General features: G+C 42.6%; 1 protein-coding gene across 4 annotated transcripts in view; it reads left to right on the plus strand.

Annotated features, from left to right (window-relative positions):
- SLC22A23 (solute carrier family 22 member 23) overlaps positions 1–24,958 on the plus strand; it is a 108,519-nt gene that overhangs the window by 74,023 nt on the left and 9,538 nt on the right. Inside the window, exons 5-9 of one of the 4 annotated variants that reach the window (XM_033082348.1) lie at positions 5,289–5,461; positions 11,822–11,911; positions 17,369–17,471; positions 20,388–20,620; positions 23,233–23,265. In XM_033082348.1, coding sequence (XP_032938239.1) covers positions 5,289–5,461; positions 11,822–11,911; positions 17,369–17,471; positions 20,388–20,620; positions 23,233–23,265 — 632 coding nt within the window. Of the gene's footprint in view, positions 1–5,288; positions 5,462–5,660; positions 7,465–11,821; positions 11,912–17,368; positions 17,472–20,387; positions 20,621–23,232; positions 23,266–24,958 lie in introns of those variants that run through there. The other 3 variants (XM_033082359.2, XM_033082368.2, XM_033082377.1) reach the window with 3 other exon arrangements.

The raw sequence follows: 24,958 nt of genomic DNA on the forward strand, positions 1-24,958 counted from the left end.
GCACTGTTGGGAATTGTGCACACTTCAAAACACATATGAGCCTTTCCCTTTGTTCTTCCATTCACCTTGTGCAAAGGCTTGGCTTTGAAATCAGAAAGAATAGCTTTATAATTTGCTGTAGCATGCACATATTCTGCACCCTGCAACACGGTGGGCACTTGGGAGATAGCCCCCTTTCACTGAGGTGAACTTGTACTTTGTTATTATTCTGCCTGTCACTTCCCCTTTAAAGACTAAACTAGCTCTTGAGAGGACACATCCCAGCCTAGCTGTTGTCAGATTGTGACTGTATGGCTATATTTTCCCTTAACACCTGTGTTGCAGTTCTGGACTGACACTGTTTCTTTGATCCAAGTTACAAATAACATCTGTCAGCCCTGGAACAAGCACACTTGGATGTTTTGTGTACGTGCGGTAGTCAGCCCTGAAATGAGACTTGATTTTGCCCAAATTAGCCCATGCTATGCTGCAGTCTGGGTGGCTGGTCTGTGGCAGGCCATGGCCCAGCATTGTTCCTGCAAGGAATTCCCAACTCCCAACTGGTCCCACTCCTCTCTGTCTGTGGCTGTTGGTACGGCTGTTCTGAGAGAAGCAGGATGGCTTTCACCTTCGGAATAATGCCAGGTCCATCTCCACCATGACTTTATACACATTCCAAAAAATCTTTCTTTGTTGCTCTGTCTTAATAGTGACACGCAGTGGTGGCATAGGACAACAGAGGTTTATGAGAGCAATGCTGTGCAAAACCAAAACAATAAGAACACTAACAAGTCTGAAATATTTAGTTATTGTACACTGAGAAAAATGAGGAAAAAGGCCACAATTCCGTGGAGGACCAAGCTTGTTCTATACCATGGGGAGCTAGGCTGCGAGTTTTGAAATGCCTGACAAGTTACAACATGTGAAAGCTTGTTACAGTATGTAACAGTTGTATTTTTTGTAGTAACTCCCTACAGAGCCCTCCTGTGTTGAAGGTGGTAACCCTCAGTGGGGATTTCACTGCTTGTTCCCAAGGTAGACATGCCTCAGCATGGGCAAAATGTGCACTCAGGAGAGTTACAAGTCCCTTGCAAGATAATGTCAGCAGAGATGGGGAGTTACTCCTGTATTCCAACATATAATATTTACATAGCCTCATCTTGACAGTGTTAATCTTGATGAACAATGAAGGATGTTTTTGTTAATCTGTGAAGTTGTTCTTCCCTCCGTTACCTGCTGTATGTGATATACATGCTGGTCTGCTTCAAATCTTCATAAAGTGGGCATTACTATATGAAATATAGTAACAGCTCAAATACCTGATGTCCGGATAAAACACAATATCAAACAGAATATTTACAGACATTTGTGTCCAAAAGGATGGTACAGTAGTATGGAGATTCCTAATGAACATGGGGGATGGCATGGAGAACAGGCATTCCCCAACAGTCTTCTGGAGGCCACACATTTTCCAGGTAGCTTTGACAGGGTCTCACACATTCCTGTTGAGAGGTCCTTCCTGAGTGACATTGAAAGGGATGGGAAATGCTAAAAATTATTCTGTAATCTGAAAGAGCTCTGTGGCTTTTTAGCTGGGCATGGCAGGCAAACCAAGCAAGTAAGTTCCTCTTATATATTGCGGAACATAGCAACTTGATAAATAGTGGTAACAGCAAGAGGATCAGGATTTGTGTTGCCCAGGGTTTTTGCATTTGGAGAACTGAACCTTGGTTGGAGTTTAATTATATTGTCAGCACAGTATGTACTTTTCTCTTAGGCTTTTCGCTTCCATCTGTTGCATATTCTCTGGGAAGTGTTACCATTTTTTACCTCTTTCTTTCCTTCCAAATGGAACGTGGACTCGCAGCATGTGTTACAGATAAAGGAAGAAAACGAACTGATTGATAATAAAAGAACTGGAAAACTGTACTGCTTGTTAATTCCCCATCATGTACCCAAAGCAGTGAGTCTAATAGCAGATGCTGCAAGTAGCCCCTGCACTGCCTCCTCCTTCCTCTGCACTCTCTTTACTTCCATCTCCTGCTGTGAGAGTGCTGTTTGTCCCCTCAGGGCTGGAGCTTAGCCATCTTCCCACCTTTGTTTGTTTTGTTCTTCTGTCGGCCACATGCACATGGCAGGCTACACAGTCCCAGGAGGTGCATGGCTGAGTGGATTGGAAAGCTGGGTACAGGTGGGGGAAAAGGGAGGGGCAGCAGATTCATCTTAGAAGGATGGACAGATGGGCTTGGATACAAAAGTATGGAGCAGACCCCCCTACTGGGCTTTTAGGTAATTCTGGAAGGGCAGAAAGGCACCCATGTAAGCCAGACGTGGGCACAGGGGTTTGTGACAGGTGTATAGAGACCGTTCAATAGAAGATAGGCTCCCTTCAAGTGGATGTGGGTGTGTATTAGGCCATAGGGGAAGGGGAGCTCCAGTTACACAGAGACTTATTTCTTCTCCCTTTAGCAAAGGAAGCTCCAGACAGGATGATGCCATGAATGTCAGTAAAGGTATCAATAATTTGAAATAAACTCCGGCTTTACTCTAACCAAAACTGAAGAAGATGTGGCTGGTTCTTTTCTGGTACTTTTAGGTAGGATTTACTTGCACCGAGGCACAAAGTTGCAACAACAGGGTTTGTTGACTTGGGGCAGACCCCTAATTGACACATTACAGCCTTTCCATGGGCATCTATTTTCCATCCATCTGCACAGAATCACAGTTTTCCTTCCACCTGCATGTGGTATCTTCCTGGTGAAATCCTTCTCTCAGGATTTCTCAATCTTAAGATTTTTTTTTTCTCCGGTGTGCTTTCCAGTCATCCCACTCTCCTTTTCCAAGCAGCAACAGCTGCGGAACAGAAGACGAGAGTTTAACCCTACCCCACCGCCTGTTCTTTCCTTGCTGATGGAAGAGGTAGCAGACTATCAACCAGCTATGTGAGGAAAATGCTGAAAACCAAAGTTCAGCAGGAAAGAGTGCATGCATTGGTTGTGGTTCACCAGGGACAAACTATCTGCACACCTTGGAGCAGGAACACTGCGGTAGCTGGGTGTACTGCTCTAAGGAAGACAGGAAACAAAGGATGCAGTGGCACAGAAGGATTGTGGTTCAAGCCCTGTTTGAAACAATGCGGCTGATGGGAGCTGTAAGCCAAAAGAATGACCCAAAAGGTGGCCAAAACCTGAACTTTGTCACATTAGTTAAAAAATTCGTATTACTTTTCATACCCCCACATATGCTAATGATGAATTCACCCAAATTCCAACCTAAACATGAAATGACATTGTCTGTAACTTTACCTTTTCCCTTCCCTCAAAGAAAACATTATAAATGTAGCTTAATTGAGGAATTTGTTCAGAGGAGACTTCACCTTTGTATCCTAGGACCACTGATGGGCTGCACCTATCTCCTCTCTCACCACCTGTTGTGTAAGACTTGAACACTCAGCAATACCAGATGCATCTTCAGGAAATTCACAAAGCAAGCTTGTGTTTGTGACTACTTTTAGTCATCTCACAACTTAATGCATTTGTCAGTGGCTGCATTATTCATACTTCAAGTGTTATTGGTGTGTGCTTCCACAGACAGTGCATTTATCACCAGCAGCCCAAGAACCTGCATTCCTGTTGCTCAATAAGTGACACTTTTGCATCTAGCAGTGAGATTTATTGAATGTGACTTCTACTCTGGCCATGAGAGTCCATTCGGTGCAACCGGACTTAGTGTGTCACACTGTTTGAGAATTTGTGACCATGGGAGTTCTTATTGAATGTTACTGGACTGATGACCTGGACTCAGGGCAGCACACAGATTTTTAAGTGTCCCCAAGGAACCTCTCACTGCTCACACTGAGTGATGGAGCACCTGAAAGATGCTAGACTTAAGCACTTCCAGTTTTAGAAACCTGCAGGAGCCGGAAGATAAGAGACATGTTTGTCCCCTACCTGTGATGCCCATCCCTGTCTCCTTTCCTTTCCCTGCGTGTGGGTGGTCATCACAGGACTTGTTGTCCAGAACCTGCAAGCAGACTGTGGAAAATCTAAAACTTATAGCCTGGTGGCTGAGGCTGTGCCCTCTCCAGGCCCAAGCATGCAGAGATTTTGCATTCCAAAAATTCTTAGTACTTCAAAAAAATGCTTTTTCTTTACAAGACTTTCTGCTGGAAGATGTGCCAAATCATCTGTGCAGCACACGGGGTAGTAAATAAGCCATCAGGCTGAATGGCTGTCATCATAGTTGTTATACATTTTCATTGGCTAATATAATTTAGATTGCAGTCTACCTGATTTCTCTCCTTTTTATTTCTTCTTCCAAAACTTCTTTCTCTGTCTCAGCTGGAGGCTTTGCTAAGGTGTCTTCCAAATTGTATCAGCCCTAAGAGATAGTATAATAATGGTGCAATTGACTGCTTAGAAGTACAAGAACTGGGCAGCATCCACAGCAAAGATCAGTGCTTCATTAAGGAATTTTGGGGTTTTATTAAATATTTGAAGTTTAAAGTAGTTGTTAAATTTGTTTTTAGTAAGATCTTTTAGAAGAGTAGTAAAAACAAGGTCTTAGCATGAAAAAAAATATACTTACAGTGAGATGTGAAAGATTTCAAGTCTATAGCAGTATGGGAGATTTTGGGGGCTTGTTCTAAGAGCTGTTCATTTCTTTTGGTTTTGTATTAAAATAAACTCATTTGGAAAAAAGGGAGAGTGACCAGTTAAGCTCATTAATCTGGTTAATATCAGCACTTGAAACACCTGGAAGGAAAACAGACTTTTTAAATTGTATGCATGTATACATTTTTAAGGCAACTAACAAAATACTATCTTCAGTAGAGGAAGCTCATCATCCTAAGAAGTAATTCTTCTCTTTCATCTCTCTCTAAAAGAGAACCCAAATTACTTCTGTCAGCTGTTTTCTTTCTTTGGTCTGAATTACCATGTGTGAACTGCACATCTCATTCATTCCCTTCTTGGCAGTAAATGTCTATTGCAGACAGCGCTGCCTCTTCTTCTCATTTCTTTCAAGTTATATTAATGGACAGAGCACCTGTAATGTTATAAAATTCCAATGTGCCATATTTCCACATGATAGGATACTTCCTCTATGATTTGTGAATCAAGGTAAAAGAAAGTATCATAATTTTGCACATTCTGAATTTGTTTTCCCTCTTTTTTGTTTAATTAATTATTCTTCTGTATTTTGAAATACTTACATAGCTTCTGAGTGGTTAGATGAGCAGCTAAAACTCTATCAGTTCATCCTCTGACAGAAACTTGGAAGCAGCCCTAACCTGTTTTCCCTCTTTAAAGTATTTTCCCAGAGTCTCTTCGGTGGTTGATGGCTACACAACAGTTTGAGGCATCCAAGGAACTGATCCTTCAGTTCACTCACAAGAACAGGATGAGCACAGAAAGCGACATCAAAGGAGTGGTGCCCGGTGAGTTGGACAGAGAGCTGCAAATCCCTCAGCTCTTCTCTAAAGGTAGCACGTGGCATTGCTGCCTAGAATTAAATTATCTGTTTATTGCCTGTAAATCATCTCATTCATTCATTCGTTCGTTCAGTTCGTTCGTTCGTTCGTTCATTCTGCTTTTCTTGAAAATCCATTCCAAACTCCAGCACTGTGTTAAAAACTACATGGCCTGTTGAACAGTCCTAGTAATTATAGTCTTGTCTTGCAGTGCCGTGTGTCTTTAGAGAGATCTCTTGAAGAATTTTACCATGGCTACAAGAGTGCGCCTTCAGCTCTATGTGCCTCTGGAAACTGTGTTTTAAAGAAGCTGCTTGCTGGGATCCTGCCCATCACCCAACACTTACTCTGTTGGTTTGGAGAAGCAGCAGCACTCAAACCCTTTATTCTAAAGTGCCAGCCCCATGGGAAATTTAAACCACATTAGAGTTTCTCTTTAAAGCTTTGCTCCAAGAGTGGTTTTGCTTTCCTCTCCTGCATCATCTGAGTGATGCTGCTTTAGGGGTGGTGGGCTACTGCAAATGACAGTGGTAGGGTGCAGATTTTGCTTGAGTCTGAAGTATCAGTTCCTTGGTTTACTGATGCTGTTAGAAAGAGCTGGCTCCCCTCATCACCAGAAATGACACTGAAATAGTCAAGGTCCTGTCTTGAGGGTTGTTGTGCAGAGGAGACTCTGTTTTTGTGTGTGTGTGTGTGTGTGTGTGTGTTAAAGACAAGGAGCTTCTGGATCTTTATATTGCCAGTGCACCTGTCAGATTTGGTTCAGGCTCCCATTTTCCTTCTCACAAGCTTGATTCTGCCCATAAACACCCATTTTGCACTGTCATTTGCAATCTGTATCAGACTACCCACTCATCAGAAAATGGTGGAAACTTTTCCCCCACTTTTCCAGCACTACTTGCTCAGACCTCAGGGGCTGCAGGGGAGCCTCAGCCAGGGAATAGAAGTTATGCTTCTGCACTTGTCTGATCCTTGTCAAAGGTCTCTGGGGTAACTGTAGTTCCTGTCAGTCAGTGTTAAAGGTACCAGTCAGTGCTGGAACAGGATTCATACAGAATAGAAGACCATTAATATCAGTGTCTAATGAATAAAACAGTTTCTGTCACTGAGGGATGAAAAGCCCAGTTCAGGATCTCTGGTATACACACCCAGGTCACTGGTGTGATTTTTGGTGCAGTCAGTGCACCGGTGTTAATTAGCTGGCTTGCATGTAATTGTGTGTCAGGGATTGCAGTTCCTGGATCTACAGCACACAACATGGCTTTGCAGTATAAATGCCATTTTTCTGGTAAAGTTCTGAAAAACATTAGGGGTGTGTGAGCCATCACTAACTTGTTGATCTGCTTCCCACCCCTCATTTTTGCAGATCTTTGTCAGAGTAAATGATGGATCTTGGGCCATGGTGGATCTCTGAGCCAACAATTGACCTTGGAGTTTCCTAACCAATTCCTACATTTGGCTTTTGTCAGTCAGCTTCTTGAATTTGCAGATGAAATAAAATGTATTTTAGGAGAAAGAAAAAACTAATTACCTGAGTTTCCTTTAAGGAAAATAATGAAGACACAACTGTGTGTGGGAGGGATTTATTTAAGCCATGTATAATTATATTGCCCATGGAGAAATGCAAAATGTCAAAATGGCTTTATGACTATTATTTGTGACTGATTACCTTTCTCAGCAGTTTCATGGTACAAGTACACTCCTGTTTAAGTAGGGGACCCCCTTTCATGTGAAAAAACAGCATTATTTGACATCTTGATACTATGGATCCTCTGCCTGCAAATACATTTAGATATAGCCGTTGTCAGTACAACACCATTTGCAATTTATAAATTATTCAGAACATGGTCATTTCTGCCTCCTTGTTGCTGACAATATTGTTGGGGTTTTTTTGTTATTTTTTCCCTCACTTTTTCTCTTTATATTCTTTCTGCAGCCCCACACTTAAAGACTTTTCTGATGCAGCCCTGGAGGGAAGCTGCATTTCTGTAGGAAGAGTAAGAGAAGAGCAATATCAAAAGAATTAAATGAGATTAACTACAAACTTCTGAAGAAAGGCCCACCCCTCTCATTCTGGATGCATGGGGGTGTTGATGGTCTGAGTGAGGACAGGATAATAGTAGGATTAAGAATGTGATCAAACTGCAGCCCTGTATCTTGCAGAGGGTTAGGAAGGAGGAGGAACCCTTTCTCTGCTCTTGTGTACTGTAAAACATGCCCATAGCTGCTCTAGCGTGGAATGGGTAAAAAACAGGTACTTGTCTGGGACAAAGGATACCATTGAGCCTGATGCAGATATCCCTTGTTTTCCCTCGATTGCATTGTTGAGCTTTCCTATCTGTGTGGAGGGATTTTTGTTTGTGATTTGTTTTATTCTTTGTTTTCCATCTGAAAGGGCTGGAAACTGTTTTGCTCTAGTTAGGGGCCATTGTGTTGCTATTTATTATTCCTCGCTGCATTGTTGTAACAGCCTCCTGTGATTGAATTACTCCCAATGCATTTAAATGATAAACTGCTCACTTGCAGTCCCTTCCAGCTGAAAATCCCACTGTAATTTTACTCATACACACCAGTCAAATTAGTGTATCCGATATAACAGATCATTACAGGAGTTACAGGAGTTTCATATTTACCTGTTTTGGCACTTGATGAGAGTTCCTTAGTAAAAAGAAGCAGAGTTCAAGAGAACAAAATATTTCTGGGATGCAAGAAAATTTAATTTTGAATTGCTCTCCCTGAAATGAGCAGGCTGATTTTCCTTTCTGAAAAATCACACCATTTCCACTGCCCGCTGAAAACTTTTCCTGGTCCATTTGGCTACACTGCCTGTAGTGGAGAGTGTCACTAACCATCTATAAGGCCTCTTTGCTCCAAGGGGAGTTGGCTCATGTGTGAGGTGGGGAGGAAGAAAAAAAGGAAGCAAAATTCATCTGCTGTTTTTGACAGTCCTTTGGGTTGGAGTGGTTACCAGTGCTCTCCTGGGAGTTGTCTCTAAAGACAACAACAAAAAGTCCAGACAGTGATCCAGCTGCAGCTGAAAGGTCCAGCAGTGGCTGTAACAACCCCTGCCAGGAGAAAATGAGGGTGGCAGCTGATGGGCAGTGCCCAGCCAGCAAGATGGAGTGAAAGTGTGCTTGCATGGCAAACAAATTGAAGTGAGTCAAGGGATGTTGATAGGAGTCTAGAGTGTTGTAAATTTACATTGCCTTTATCTTCAGTAACCTGTCCCAGGGCTAATGTTGGTTGCATAAAGGGATATTTTTCCTCAGCAGCTTTAAGTGGCTTTAATTTTGAGTGCTTGGTATACCTTGTGATTTTGGGCAGGAATAATTTGCCTTTATAATGAGATTTCTGGGTTCATGTGATTGCATTTTCTTCTATAATGCTTAAGAAACGTAGATGAATTAGACCTGGTTAAATTGCCCCTAGTATGTTTTGACTCAAAATTTCACAAGTTGGCTTTAAACTTTGCCCTCTTTTAGAAATAAAAGTTTAAATCTGTTTTTGCATCAAGGAAATTATTTTTATTCAACTATATATTGAAATGTCATTTTTAAAACAGGCTTGCTGAATTTTGTTGACAAATGTTTCAAAGCATTACTCAAAAAAAGTCAGCTTCAATCATGAGCAAATTAAATATTTTGATAATATTAATTCAGTACAGGTTTTTCACTACCAGTTTCTCCAGAAACTTCACCATCTCTCCCGTGTTCCCCTGTAGAATAAGAACAAAACATACATTTTGGTGCACTGCTGGACAGTCATTTTGACTGTAGTGTTATAAATGTAAGGAAGTATGAAGATTGTTTAACAAACAGGAAAAAAGGATGTTCAGGGGAATTGGAAATCCTAAAGCACCAACCATCCTCACACCTTTTAAAAGTGTGTTGCACTGTAGGTGGCTTTCATTATTTTTATAGAATGCATTCTTTTTCTTTGTGTGGGCTTGAAGGGTCTGATTGTTGCCTGGAACAGATTGTCTGCTGCAAACTGGCCTTGGCTGCACCAGCACCCAGCCCTGCCATGTTTGGGTGTCCTGGGAAATGCTGCACTTGGAAATGCTCCCCTCGAGACACTGCTGTATCAGTAGCTACCCAAGTGTCAGATGTGATGCTTCCATGGAAGCCCACCCCTGTGCAGTTCTCTTTGGCTTCCCCTGTGTGGGGAGACATTTCAGGTGCTCCTCAACATGTAACTGCTTGGCCAGACTGAAAAATAAAGCTTCCTTTTTGTCTGTCTCTGGATGGAAACAGAAACCAGAGGTGCTCCTGTGAGCAGAGAGATTATAGCTGTTGCTTCCCAAAATTCTCTTCTACGCTTAGAGAAATTGATGTAATCACAAAAGGTGGACAGCAAAGGTAAAGCACCCAAATAGATGCCAGTACTTTAGCATGCAGGACACAACATGGAGAAGGTGAAGGCGTACAGTGGTGATAAGTACTCTGTGTGTGTATGTGTGTGGAGTGCAGTCAGGAAAGCTGTGGTTTTCAGGGAGTTCCCCTCTGAAGAAAAAAAAAATTAACTGTCTTTCACCTTTCTTGCTGCTGAACAACATGCTGTCATTAGTTTTCTTTAACCATAAGCTATTTTTCTGTTTTGTTTTGCTGTTTTTTTTCCTAAGCATGAGACTTGGATCTATGTAATTATATGCATTTTCCTTTTCCACTGGATAAAACAGCAGAGGGAAGGGTGAAAATGCCTTATGTCCAAAAGTCAGACTCTTTCCCTATAAAGCTTTACTCATATCCTTAGACCATCACACCTTTCACTGCACTACTGGTTTAAAGCTTGTGATAGATGAAGAGTGTATTAGCTGGAGAAGAAAAGCAAGTTTCCTGGCTTCATAATACAGGTGATTCCATGTGATAGTGAAGTACAAACCTACCAGATCTCATCCTTTGACAGATCCTGTTTCTTGGGTGTTTAATGGTGCTAAACTTGAATGTTCCATGCAGCTCCCAGAGGGTGGTCAGGTGGATGTGGGAAATGTAGTTAAAACAGTTCAAGGTGCTGCTGAGGGCTGTATGTCAGCCACAGAGATTTCCATCTCAACATTTTAAAAAAATACCCAGCCAATTGTTTCTGTTGTCCTCTTGTATGTTAAATAAGTTTCAGGAGAGTCTGGATTTCTCCTGCTGGGCCTGTTGTCCAGTAGCAGGAACTGTTGGAGTTTGTGCAACTCTTTCAGGATGTGCTGTACACGAGAATGATGAACAAGAATAAAACTGGTCAGCTAGGTCCTCTTCTCCTGGCTGGGTCGACAGTAATGGAAAAGGAGAGCCCATGCATGCCCTGACTGCATCCTTAGCAAAGGTAGTACTGATACCTGAAGTATCAGGTTTTGGAGGGATTAGGGGAAAAAGGGTGCACTCTACTGAGAATGTGCCTTTTGATGCCACTGGGAAAAGCCAAATATGCTAGAAAATTTAAAGGGGAAAAAAATAAAGAAGAGGGGGCTGTCAGCCTCTATTTCAGTTTGAATGATCCTTTCTCACTAGTTGAGTCCTCTGCAGACTCTCGCTGGCTGCATTCCAGCCTGTTGATTTGTGCCCCACTGGCACACTGGCTCTTTGTGCACAGTGCTACCTATCTTGCCAGAAGAGCCAGCTTTACAGAGCAGGGACCATGTGCAGAGGGCTGGCAGCAAGCCCATGCTGGCTTTTCCCCAGCCCATGGGCACCAGAGGGGAGGGGACTGGTGAGTCTGGATGTGGATGTAAAGGGTAGGAGGGGACCTCGAGAACCAAGTGGAAGTGCAGAGCAGTAAGAGGGGACCAGTGGCCAGGAAAGAGAGGAAATAAGAGACTTTAAATAGTTGTGGGAGCAAAGAATAAAGATAGTTGGAGGGGACTTAAAGAGGCAAGGGTATCAAGGGACTGGGGGGAAGTAATGGAGGAAGAACATTCTGTAGAGAAGGAAGAGAGGAGAGCTAGAGCATGGAGACCAGAGGGCTGCAATCATTTGTTTCCCCCTCCTTCCAGAGCAAGCTGTCAGGCCCAAGGATTCAGTCTCAGAACTGTTTTGCAAAATCCACTTTTAAAATGTTTGCTTCACCCCTCCCTGCTGCCCAAGTCGCTTTCTCAGCTTGCTGCGGTTCTGTCCATAGCTCCCACAGCAGAGAGCAGCAATGCATGTGTGGGTACAACCTCCTGATGGCCTCAGCTCCACCCAGGGACATTGGAGGTGCTCTTTATGTTATTGTTGGGGCCTTTTTTTTAACACCGATAATGTTAGAAGAATGTAAGCATTGACAAGTCATGCTCTGGGAAATGAAAGAAGTCAGGTTGCCTGGGCAACCCCTGCTTGGCCTCCTGGCACGAAGGCATGATGATACAGCCTTTAATAATATGATTACGACCTATTTTTTCCACAGGGCATAGGATGGACGAATCAGTGCATAGGATGGACGATGATGTGGGAATGAAGCTGTTGTCTGTTCCTCATTTGTTGCAGAATTTGGAAGGTGTGTAGTGAATGAGGCAGAGGGTTGCAGAAAGAAAGAGGACAGTGTTGGGGAAATGAAGCTGAATACCTCCTGAAGAGCTGTACTCGCTCTCTGGGTCTGTCAGGGATGTTCTTGTACAATGGTGGAGATTTCCCTGGAATCAAACCCTTTCAGTGCTGTCACTGATCACAGTTTCTTCAGTGTCCGTCTCTAGTGTGTAATTCTGGGACTCAAGTTGTGGAAAGATGGGAGCATTTATATCAGAGGTTTACATGCTGCATGATTTTTTCTCATTCTGGACACACATCCTCTCTATTTTATCTACATGCCTGCAAAACAGTAATCTTTGCCCTTATTCTTACAAGAAGACGGTAGAGATTATTTCATTTGCATTTATGAAATACATGTATATTCTGACAGCACTGTAGGAATGTCTCTAAGGAAATCAATGATTTTTTTGTACTCACTGGGAAGTTTGGATAATGAGGCTACATGTTGAATGGGAAAGGCAGAGATGTCTTTAATACCTGTCCCTTGGATGACTGCAGTGAACATTCTGGGGGAAAAACTAATGTGTGATCATCTAAATGCTGTATCATAATGCACAAGAGCAATTGAAGATTGCAACAGCAACCTTACGTGTGACTTTTCAATCTTTTTTGAATGTAATTAGAAATACAGGATTGAAATAAATCGTTGCAATCAGTCCTTAGCTGTTATAGTCCTAGAGTTAGAGAGTCGCTCTCATGAAAGGAGGTTCATTTTAAATGCTGTTAGTATTTATGTCCAGTGCTTTTGTTAGAAGGTCATCCCAGTCTCCATATTCCTCTTGTACTGCAGATACATTTTAGCATTCGATTCAAATACACTATAGATGTCTGGGTTTGTTCTTTTTTCCCTTTCCCATTTGCTCTTGTCTGTGCCTGTGTTAGTTATATCTCTTTTCCTACATACTATATGAGAACAGAGCAGCCCTATTCCTGTACTTAGATGAAGTTCTCCTCTATCTCCTCTCCTTTTATAAATGGGCTTGCCTGAGCTTTAGTTTCCCAAATATTGATGATCAGAATTGTAAAAGAATTCCAGTATTTTGTTGTCTAAATTGCAAATACCTCATGGCTGCAATAAACTGGTGCCATATAGTCATTTTTGTTCAAGTAGTACATAACCAAGTCCAACACAGTTCTTGCTTATCCTCCACCAGAAATATTTCCCCTTCATCACTGAGAATTTTTCATTTTATTTCACGTTTTCACTTGCTTTTGCCACACACTGGATATCAAGCTCACCCAGTTTCCTCTGATGACCATTTGCATTGTACTTACCAGCAGACAGCAGACCTTATTGGTATATATCTGAGGTTTTTGCCAAGCTCCCTACTCCCATTATTACACAAGATTTTTAATTTTTTAAATAAGATGAGTAATCCCACGACTAATGTCCTGCCATCCGCTTATGATTTTTATTTTTCTATCCCTTATTGCTCTCTGCCCATCAGTCAGTATTTTACCTGCCACATAATTTCTGTGTATGGCTATAATTTCTGTGTAGAGCTGGACAAAAGTCCTGGAAGGTATAAATAAACCTGTGTGCCAGTAACTCTGCCTGCCTGAGAATAGATTTCTTCACCTCTGTGTTTTGGACTGGTCTACCTCCTGCTGAAGAGCTGTCATGCTCCAGGGATTGATTGAGTCTCTGTGCTAGGCTTCCATAGATCTTTTCATGTTCAAAGAGCTGCTGACAGTATCATATAGTACCCAGAAAAATCCAACAGAAGTCCATCACCACAGGATACTTGTCATTTTAGACATAATTTTTCAGCAGCTTGATTTGGGCTTTTGTCCATTTTGTCTATGCCAAGTGATGCAGAGATGGGTGGCTTCTTCTGAAGGCTTTAAAGATGCTTTCTGATTTTGAAAGGCATACTCCTAAAATGCAGAGGGTCCCATGATAATTCAGTAACGTTGCGACTTGGAAGCTGGTAGGGTACCCCTTCCCATGAGACTTTAAAATCTGTGAATAGTTCTAATTTCCACTGAGATATAAGGAGTTAGCCTGTTGACAGTTTTCCTGCTGAGTCCCTGAATAGGAAGCCTAGAGTGTGTGTGGGCTCTGGAGTATGGGAAAACTTATTAGGGGCCTCTGAATAAATGGATAGAAAGATTTTTATGTTCCACACTCTCCCTTTTGGTAAATCAAAACTGAAACATTTAATGCAAGTTCCTTCTGTATTGGTGACTTGAGTGTAAAATCAAAGAGTAAGTTGGGAGTACAGCAAGTTTTTCTGGTGTTAGTCCTGAGAGAGTAATAGTTTGCTTCCATGAGGTTTTAATAGGCTTTGGCTTGACTTTTGATATCTTAACGTTGACTTATGTAGTCAGTCAGCCTGAAAGCTGTCACTCTCCTGATGCTCATCAAAGTCAGAGCAGGTCCTTTCATGCAGACAGGCTCCCTCCAAAGACAGCAGGTCACTTTTGTGAGAACCAGCTCTGTAGCTGATGATTTTTTTGCAAGCCACATAGCTTATTTTTTCCTATTGGAATGATATTTTGGTTATTGCAAGTCACTGATTTTGCAGTGGGGATTTTTGGTGAATACCTCACTAGTATTCATAGAAACAAGGGAGGGAGAAAGCCATCAGAAAGATGAATTGTGTTGGAGATTTGGAGACAAATCATTCATCTAAAGCAGGTGACATATTTGGAGTTTTAACAACATCGTAAGGGGATGGAGGTGTAAATAGCTGCTAGAGTCACAAGGCTCTCAAAAAAAAACCAGGTTCTGTTTGCATTCTTGGGTGCAGGGTTTGAGACAGATTCTTTTTTCCCTTTTTTTTCCTTTTTCTCCCCTCCCTTTCCCCCCTTTTTTTTAATGCTTGTAATGCTGTTACATCTGGAATCGAGACCATTTTCTATATTGCTGTGATGTACCCATGGAGTATAATCCCCGTCAGAGCAGAAGCAAGGGTCCACTGCAGAAAGACTGCTGCATGAGGAGGGTAGAGAAGGGGTGAGCTCCACTATCATGTGTGATCATCACTGTAGAGATACAGGAGGTGTTGGACAGTTCACATAACCAAGCGAGCCTTTAGCAGTTCAGTGAAAAACACCTGATGGGAACTAGTTCAGAAGCACTGATTTAAGAGAAGGGTTCAAAGTGGGGGTTGAGGGCACATGAGAAGGATGCATGACAATAAACAAAGAACATATGTATTGTAGGAACCCTTGGTGTATGAGCAGAGCAGGAGTGGAGGGCAAAATAATATTTGGTTCCAGATACAAGCGTAGCCAAGTTGAGTGTTGCTTCTCTTAATTTTATTGAGTTGTGGCTCTATACAGCATGTATTTACAAATAAGTCTATTCTCTGTCCTGAAAAGAAAAAAGTAACAATTTCTCTGAGAAACAAACACACAAAAAACCCTATCGGATTAAGAAAATCTGAAAAATATGGCATATGTACCTTCTGGTGGCTGAGAATGAGATATTTTACTTTATATGCCAGATATGGTCATTCTTTGAGAGTAAAGCCTTTTGTCCACATGAAATCTGTGCAATATGTGTTGTTTGGGTTGTGATTTTCATTGCTGCCCTTCAGCTGAAATAGAAAAAACCACCAACAGCCTTTCAAAACCTTTCTGTTTCTTCTAGTGCTTGCTTTGACTTTTTATGCTGTAGAAGTTTTGGCCTGGGCTCAGTTATGGGCTTTACAATTATGTTTTTTCTAATTGCTTCCATTGTTCTGAATTATTTTTTTCCCACTTGTTCCTTCCTATAATCTTGCTACAAAAATGATTTTGACCTTGTTCTTTGAGATTAGGTTCCATTATTTTTAATCACTTATATTTTAATATGGTTCTAATCCTTTGCTGAGCCTGAACAGGTTTTCTGTAATACAAATATTAATTTAAACAATTTCTTCTTTTGCTCCTCCTCAGTTTTTCTGCTTTTGTGAGCTTCATGCTGCATAGGTCTTGGGGAGAAATGGCCATTATCAGGTTGTAAGGAAAGTAGTATAGCAATATTCTGCTTAAGTAGAATCACTAAAGTAAAATACCCTTTGCTGCTTTTGTCAGAAGCATTTCCAGTACTTACTCTAGAGAGAAGACCAGGAGTGACCTGTGAGCAGTTAATAGCTCCAGTATTTACATGTAAATAGTGTTTGTTTGATGTATTCTTTTTATGATACACTTTTCAAATAATAGCTGGCAGATGTGGTTTTTGTTTAGTTTGTAAGTTCAGGTGACTTTTTTGGTTTTTTAAGCCCCGCCTCCCCATCCCCCCCCATCCCCCAGCTTGCTTTTATTTTCTGCTGTCTTGCTTCTCTTCAGGAAGTTGCTATTCAGCAGAGTAAGGCAGAGGTTAGGGCAGGCCACTGTGGGCAACTGAGGACACCTCAGATCATTGCACATGCACGAAGGGAACACGTGCACCCTTCACAGCAGGGCCACACTGCTCCATTTAAACATAGGCAGGCTAGAAAGCAGCAGGGAAAGCCTTTACACCAAAAAACAGACCTAGTCTGTGCTCTTGGAGGGCATTATTTCTGTGATGCTTTTTTATAGCTACAGCTTCTCCTGCTTTTATTGGACTTGTTGCTTACTGATCTGGTAGCTTGGAAACAGGGGCTGGTTTGGCACGCTTGTGTAGGTGTTCAAGCTCTAACTTAATGACAATTGGGAAATAAGCAGTGCCCTTCATTGTTGTCCCATGCCAACAAGGGTATCAGATGCAACATTTGTAAGGCTTTTGTGTTATTTCAGCATTGCAAAGGAAAGCCCACTTGAAGCTGCCCAGCACTGGGAGTACATGGTGGGGCTTTAGTTATAAAATGCAAAGACACCACAGCTGCTGATGCCCAATGATTTTTCTTTAAGGAAATGTCTTAAAGTTTAGGACATCCATCAGAAAAAAATTAAATATTTGAAAAGGAAATGGAGTAGAAGATGGATGAGCTGCCATAATGTCCTAGCCACTTCCTTCTTAAACTTGCATTTGAGCAAACTTCAGAAGATTATAATGAAAAATGAGTTTGAGCTCCAGTCCTTTCCATGGCTTTTTAGGTATGCATTGCACAAAGGGAGCAGAGCTTCAGCTGCATGAGTGCAGTCCTCCCTGTAGAGGGGTTTAAAAATTAACAGAATCCTGAAGTTCTTCAAGAAATTTGCAGTCATGCTTCTTGGGGGTCAAGCTCCATACTACTCCCACTTTACTTACACATTTTTAACTGGAAGAAGGTTTGGAGTATGAAGGAGTTCTTAGTTCTTTTGCCCCAAGAAGATGAAGGGAAATCTGGAAGAAAAGGAGGAACCTGTGCTGGACTTTAGGCAGGCAGTTCACCATTTTTATGGTTCCTGCTAATGTAATCAATAGTGTTCTGCTCTCCAGAGCATCCCTCAGGATATCTTAGTTCACAAGTAAATATTCTCCTTCTCATTCTCCTCAGTGAAATGATAATACTGGTTTGGTTTGTTTCAGAGCTGGAAAAGGAAATCACCAGGAGACCAAAGAAAGTCTGCATTGTTAAAGTGGTGGGAACAAGGAACCTGTGGAAAAACATCGTAGTGTTGTGTGTGAACTCGTAAGTCCAATCTCTTTGTTTAAATAGTTGTGTGGTCAGTGAACTGGAGCAGCAATGGGAAGTGATGAGGGAGATGCACTATTTCCTACTGTGGGACCCTTCATGAATATGTCTGATAAATGATCCTGGAAAAACACCAGCTATTGCAGGGAACTATATTTTTTGTGGCAAACACAGAGGAGCTCATTGGCTGTTTCAGGCAGCAGAACTGCTTCTTCTCAGGAGCCATGCTGCAACTGCGTTGCTGTCACCAGTGGTCTCATGTGGCCACATGCTGATAGGTGCTCATGCAAGCAGACATCTGCTTGGCATCCCAGGTGGGAGTTTTGAAACCATTTATGCCCCAGAAGTGCAGGTTCAATTTGTTTACATCTGATAGGGCTGTGATGCAGAGGAAGACGTTGCTTGCCAGTAAATGCAATTTGCTCCCTCCCATAACAGCTGCGCTTGGTGGGTCTTCATAGGCAGACTACAAAGTGCTTCAGCACTCCCAAATTATGTGCAGGGGGTCACAGCGAGAACATGCAGTCTCCAACAGAACAGTGTGATGCTTGCCTGGTCAGGTTTCAGTTTAGACGTGCTCATGTGGGCAAAACCAAGCATCAGCCTGAGAGTTTTGCAGGTTACAGGCTCTGAGACCTGTCCAGAGCTGAACACCTTGTAAAGAGGAAATACATTGGCTTGCAAATTCTGGAAGAGCACCAGCAGTGCATTTTCTAATTTTTCCATCTTGTAAAATGCCCATTTGAACTTTTCATGTCTTTTTTTCAAATGGGAGGTGAGGATGGAGAAGATTGGGAATCCCCTTTCTCTGCTAGGTTTCAAATTATGTAGCTCTCTTGTGACTTTTTCTTCCTCACTTCAGGGCATTGCTCTGCAGCCCTCACTCCTGTCAGAAGGCTTATGGATCAGCCATCACCCAGAGGAGACAGCCCCTATGCTGGGCAAATAGTTATCCAGAAGCACACAGACCTCAGGAGTCAGTCTCCAGTATTACAAGCTGCAGAACCAACTATGGGTTTATGAGTTTTGTGTCTCTCTTCCACCCTCTGTTCTGAAAGAGTGCTTTCTCCTTAGGCTCACCAAGTACATTTAATAGACAGAGTTAAATGTATTTGTGAAAACTGTTAACATGGAGAATTCTCCCCTTCTCCCTCAACCACATTAATTTGCATATTGGAAATTCTCTAAATCAGAACTAGGCAGCCCAAAGAATAACTTCTGGCATTAGCACATGGAGGCTGTTTGCCATCCAAGCAGAGCATGAAGCAGATGTACATCTGCGGAAATAGATTTCTTGTTTGTTTTTAAGGGGTGAAAAAAAATATTTAATTTTACTTCTGTTATTCCTGTTAGACAGAGCTATGCTGAGTTTTTAGTACGTGGAGAAGGAACATTTTGCAGGGAACAAAAAGAAATTAAGGGTCACCAGGATTTAGTTTTAAAAATAACTATTCTGAGTTGCTCACCAAGTAAAGAGAATAGAGTAATTCTTAGGGAACAGGCTGGAAAACAAAGTCCAAATGATACAACAGTTTACTTTATAGGTCATGGCCTCAGTAGAAACTTCTGCAACTGTGTTTGTATGCATAGAAGAGAGAGACAGAAGAAAAGCTGGTTAACTCTTTTTATTACTACTGTTTTGCTGATTATTGTTTCTCTTATGGGAGGAGTCAGCTATGATCTAGTTATTCAAAGCAAATGTCATTTTTGTGTAAACAGCAAGCACTTGTATTAGGTTTTTATCAGGGGCACGGTGTTTAGTATTGAGGGTGGGGTTTTGAACTAGGGCATTGATTCACAAGCTTGCAAGACAAGCCCCTCAGGCCCTGGGCTGTCATACGTTCACTGACTGTGTATCCCTCCAGCTGTTTCTATGCTTATTTTGATCCAGTTTACACTGACAGAACTTCAAATTCCTGACCTTCAGGAGGATAGAAGCATATCAGTGTAATGTACCTGCCATTCTTAACTTTTTTATTTTTTTGGAGACCTGGATCTGTGCCTCCCACTGTCTCAGGAACAGTTAATTTGTGCCATGAAATTTGTCTTGTGTAAGTGCCAGGGACAGGAGGTTCTTCCTGTCAGAGGTGCTTGAGCTGTGATGGGTGCAGTTGAGAGCATGGACCTCTCCTGTTGCACCCCTGCTGCTTTTTTGTACCACATCAGGGGTGAGGCTAGAGCTTCTTATCTAACCTTTGTACCTCCAGCCCCCTGCTCTTTCTTCCCCTTTTTTTTTCTTCTTCCTTTTCTATTTTTTGGAGGCACAGGGTGAGTCAGGAGAAAGACGTGTGAAATGTGGTAAGATGGTGGTAAGATGTTGATCAATGGCATCTCAAATAAACTTTTGAAAGAGGAAGAGTCACGTTTCTATGAAGGGTGGTGTAAATGTGTAGACTGAATTAGAGCTTATTGTTTCATAATTGTAATAATCATTGCAGCACATACAACTTCAAATACTCTTTTCTCAGAGGTTTTCAGTTTTAACAGGCTAGCTTGGGAATTGAGGTGTAATGCTTGTATTTAGTATGATCAAATGCCACAGGCAGGTGGGTGTTCCTGTGTTTTGCTGTCCAAGCACAGAAGCTGCTTCATCACAGCATTCATGGCTCTGTAGCTGTCAGCAGGTGCACTGGGAACAGAGAGATGTGCTCCTCTGGGAATGGGATTTCTCAAATACAGCGGGAAAACCTAATATACACTGGGAATTCTTCTCCTATGCCTTGATCATACCATGAGCAGCAGCTATATGAATAAAGTCAGCAAATATTAGGTTGAATTTTCACAGTAGCAGCTAGAGATAACTTTTTAAATTTGTTTTATTCCCACATTTATGCTCCCCACACTGAATCACATTGCAGTGTGTGTTCTGGCCTTTCAGCAATGGTCTCTCTTGCCCTCTCCTGTTTCCCTCAGGCTGACTGGTTATGGCATACACCACTGTTTTGCAAAAAGTATGATGGGGCACGAAGCGAAGATGGCGATTACCCACAACTTCTATGCGGACTACTACACCATGGCTGGGATTGCCCTGGCATCCTGCCTGGCCATGTGCCCTGTGGTCGGGTTTCTGGGGAGGAGAGGAGGACTCCTGCTCTTCATGATACTCACAGCTCTGGCATCACTTCTGCAGCTGGGCCTTCTCAACTGTAAGTAGGAGATGAGAGCTTTTCAGGACCATGCAAGCTTGACATGCAAATAAAGATCAGGAAATACTAGCATTTCCTTTGCCTTTCCCACATTTGTCATGTGATACACCTGCATAGTTTCAGAATCTAAATTTGTTTGAAGGTTTCCCCAAACACTTGTTTCTCAGGCTCATTAACAAAGAGCATTGTATTCTGGATGATTCCCAGCTTATTGAGCATTGGTGCTGTATCCGGGGTAGTCACCAAGAAATCAAACAAAGAAACAAGAAATGTTTTCAATTCTATTTTAGTGAAACAGCCCCCAGGGAAAGAGCTGTATAGAGATTGGGAAGGGAAAACTTTCCCACTCAAGTCTACTTCTCAAGTGGCCTCTAAACCATGCAGAAGTTGGAGCAGTAGGTGTATGTCCTCTGCCTGCTTTTAGCATCTTGCTATGAGCAAGTAATATGCAGGTAGAATGGAAATCATGCAGCTGACAAACTCTGCTTTTAACACACTGTGTTTGTATTGTCCATGTGAATGTGTACACTTGATTTTTGGAAATGACACAGCATGGTTGTCCTGCAAAAAGTGAGTGTCCCACCTCTTCCTTTGCAGGCAGTAACTTTTGTCTGACCCTTTTACGCTGCTACAGCTATTAAAACTGCTATAGAAATATCCCCTTTCCTTTTTTGATTTTCATTCTCTTCATTTTTTCTTGATTGAGGAAGTTGAACTTGATGAATCAGAGAGGTATTGAAGCAGAGGCAATGTGGTATGTGTTTTGCCACTTTCACAGTTGCCAATCATTAGACCCCTGTCCCATAAACCCCACCTCAAGAAAGGAGGAAGAGGGTTGAGACATACTTTGGACAAACTGGATGTGAGACGAACACCAGAACACTGGTTATTGCTGGTTGTAATTTCTAAGTTTAGAAATAATTGAGGGCCTTAATAAGAAAGAGCTTTTTGCTTTGAGGATGGAAAGTTTTCACGTTCTTGCATACTGAAGGCACTCTGAGCCAACAGGAATTGTTCATGTTTACAGACTGTGTTTCCCGGAGGCATGTACTAAGTTAACTTTTAGCAAACAAGCCGTTTGTGGGAGTGTAGGAGGGAAACAGGGAACCTCTTTCATGACATGGAGGGAACTCCAGTATCGTGTGTGTTTGCTCTCAGCTTGGTACAGATGTTTACACTCCCTTTGAGCACATATTTACTATGTCCAGTAATCCCAGCTGAGAGCAGAAGTCCCGTGGCTGCACCTCACCGTGTCTATTGATGGACCGAGACCATTCACAGACACAGATTGGCACTGTGCGTGTGTGCAACCTCCTGAAACTCCATGTTCTTCTGGGGGTGTCCATCAGGGTCTCCCCACACTGAATTTGCCCATTTTAGTTTTTGTTTTAAGGATGGGAGATGTTTGTTGAGGCTGTTGAGGCAATAAATACACATTTGCTTAGTTGAGAGACAGTGTGTCAGAGCCTTTAGTCTTCTCCAGAGCCACAAAAATCTGGTTGCATTTTTAAAAAAAAAAATAATGAGGGAGGTGGGAGACAACACCCTGTGTAGGATTCATTGCAACCTTTTCTGTAACAGGTTTAGGTGGTTTTGTGTGTGAAGTTGCCAAAACTAAAATCAGGCACAGCTTTAGGTACTTTATGCTACACTGGCGCTCTCAATGCAGTGCCCTTGTGAGCCTTTCTGACTCCACTCTTTTCTTTGTGAGGAGGGAAAGGCAGCCTCGAATTTCAGATCAGCTCTCCCCACTCTTGACTATGGCCACCTCTTCCTCAGAACTAGACATTATTTGGAGAGAAGCAGTGATCCTGTTTATTATGAAATGTGTCACAGCATCTTGTGTGTTTTAATTTAGCATAATTTGGGTATAATCGGGAAATGAAATCCAAATTTGAGAATGGTGAGAGAGAGAGGGGGGTATTCACCACCAGCCACAAACCTGGAGCAGACCTTGAAGCTCTCCTTGTTTGACCCCTCCTCTGAACTCTGGAGTGTCACCTGGGAAGTCATGGAATTCTGGTGGGAGATGACCAGCAGAGCTGTGCCCAGCTTGTGCTGATGCCCTTCCCCTTGCTGCCCACTGCTGCCATGTGCTCCTGTGTGGTTAGGATTGGTGGCTAGTGTGACACATGGACTATCAGCTCATGGTTTTGGAGAGGAATAGATCTCCCACCAGTCTGACAGCACTGATGCCCAGATTTTGCTCTCTAACACAAGATTCTGTTGGCCATTCCCTCAGGACTGCAGCAGGAGGGTATTTTCTTTTCTCCCCCTTCATTAACAACAAAGAGGCCCTTGTGTTAATCCCAGTGGTAATTCTGGGGCTTTTAAATATGCTTTACTGCTGATTTGTTATCACTGTCTCATTAGCATGCTGTCCTCCAGCTGAGATGTGCCTGGAAACAACATGTCCTAACTGGTGGCCAGGGAAAGATGTGACAGTTTGGCATGGGAAAGAATTGGGAGTCAGAGGGTAGGGTTAGGGTGCCATGTGAGATTTACCCTTTAATTTTTTTCTTTCAGATAAACAAGCGTATAAAAACCATATGTTCTTGTTTTCTCTCCCTTTCTCTTATATCTTCCTCTGAATTCCATGGTTTTGGATCCAGTGATTGGAAAATACAGTCAACTTCCAGACTCAGGTATGGTTTACAGACAAATCTGCATCACGTGGGAAGCACTCACCCAGGAATGGGTAGATCCCAAAGGCCTGGGCCAAAGCACCCAGAGCAGAGCTGCTGCCACAAAGGGCTGCAGGGAGAAAGTTCACTTCTGTGCAGTGCCTTGAGACCCCACTCACAGGCAGGCCTGCTCATTTATGTGCAGCCTCTTTGTGTAGCATTCCCTCCACACAGGCTCACCTCTACATGTCAAGAGAGGGTGCAGAGGTCCCCCAAGGTTTAACATACAGGGTAAGGCTTTCTCAGAAAGTCTCCTTCTGAGAAGCAGCATTCCCAGTTCAGGAACCTCACATTATTTTTTTTCCCCAGAAAAGAAAAGGGGACTAAACACCTTAAAGATGGTGTTGATAAGGGGATTTAAACACCTTAAAAATATTTTCCCAACCTGAAGTACTGTACGAGCAATGCAGTGACAAACTGCAGGGGAACAAAATGTACCTTTGTGTATCAGATTTGATTGCCCTGTCCTTGCCCAGTTTTTCCAAGTTCTGTTCTGCTGAGCAGTCATGACTCCCTGAGGTGGTCAATGGTGTAGCCTCACCCACTATGCTAGAGTAGCCAGAGACCCACGGTTTGCAAGGTGCTGTGCCCACATCCTCATCAGCTGGCAGAATTTGCTCTCTCCCACAGACTTGTGGTGCATTGGAGAAAGGGCTTAGCCCTGAGCAGGCTGTGGCACATTTCAGAAGATGTAACCAATGAGCTCCCAAATACCTTTTGTTCTCCTGGCAGCTGATATATTCAGCAAGAGCAAAAGCAGGTTTTAATTTTAATTGGATCCTACCCAGACAGTATGCCTGCTTGGGACTGCACACAGCAGTTCTTTCTTCAGGCAGGTTTGGGATGTGTGTGTAGAAAGGTGAGGGAGCACTGCAAAGCTCCAGTGCTTTCCCCAGTGCTCCTGTCAGGCATGATGTGTTCCCTTTGTCTGGTACAGTAGGGTCTGTGAGTAGGGTCTCCTTGCTGGCCAGGACAGGCCACGTGAGCTTGTACAGCCCTGGTCAGAGATCCCACCCTGCTCACAGAAGGTGGTGAGCAAGAATCAAGTGAGAGATGTACTGTCATCATGGCCAGAGGCAGTTTCCTTGAGCTTTGTTTGGATTTCCTGGGGTTTCTCCAAGTGCTTGACAGTTTGCTCCCAGAAACCTTGCTGCCATCCAGCTGTGAAATGATTGAGCAAACAGCCCTGACTTAAGGGAGTGCTTCAACATCCTTGGCATCAGCTGTTCTTGCCCAGATTTGTCAAGCTGGAAGTTACCACAGAGTTTGCAGAATGATCACATGCAGAGGCTTAGCACAGAGAAGGGAGCACCTTTAGTTCTTTCCCCTCTTGTCCTGGAAGCTTCTCCAGTGCCTAAGCCCCCTGTATAAGATGTTTGGCAGCTTGAGGAAGTCTGCCTGCCTCCACTTGTCTGTCAAACATGAGAAGAAAGAGGTTGGTGCCTAAAAGACTGCCCAAAGATTTGTTTTTTCATGTGCTTTACCTTTTCTGTGGTGGCTGAGCATAAAAAAAATCCAGAGACCACTGACATTTTTTTGGCATGACATTATGGTTTTTTTCATGTGTGTTTGTATCTCAGGTGCTTGGGGAATAGATCTCATAAATACTAGTTTTAAATAAGAACTACAAAGTTACTCAAATTCTTGTTGAGGG

The sequence above is a fragment of the Catharus ustulatus genome, chromosome 1, assembly GCF_009819885.2.
Source record: "Catharus ustulatus isolate bCatUst1 chromosome 1, bCatUst1.pri.v2, whole genome shotgun sequence".
In the NCBI taxonomy this organism is placed as follows: Eukaryota; Metazoa; Chordata; class Aves; order Passeriformes; family Turdidae; genus Catharus; species Catharus ustulatus.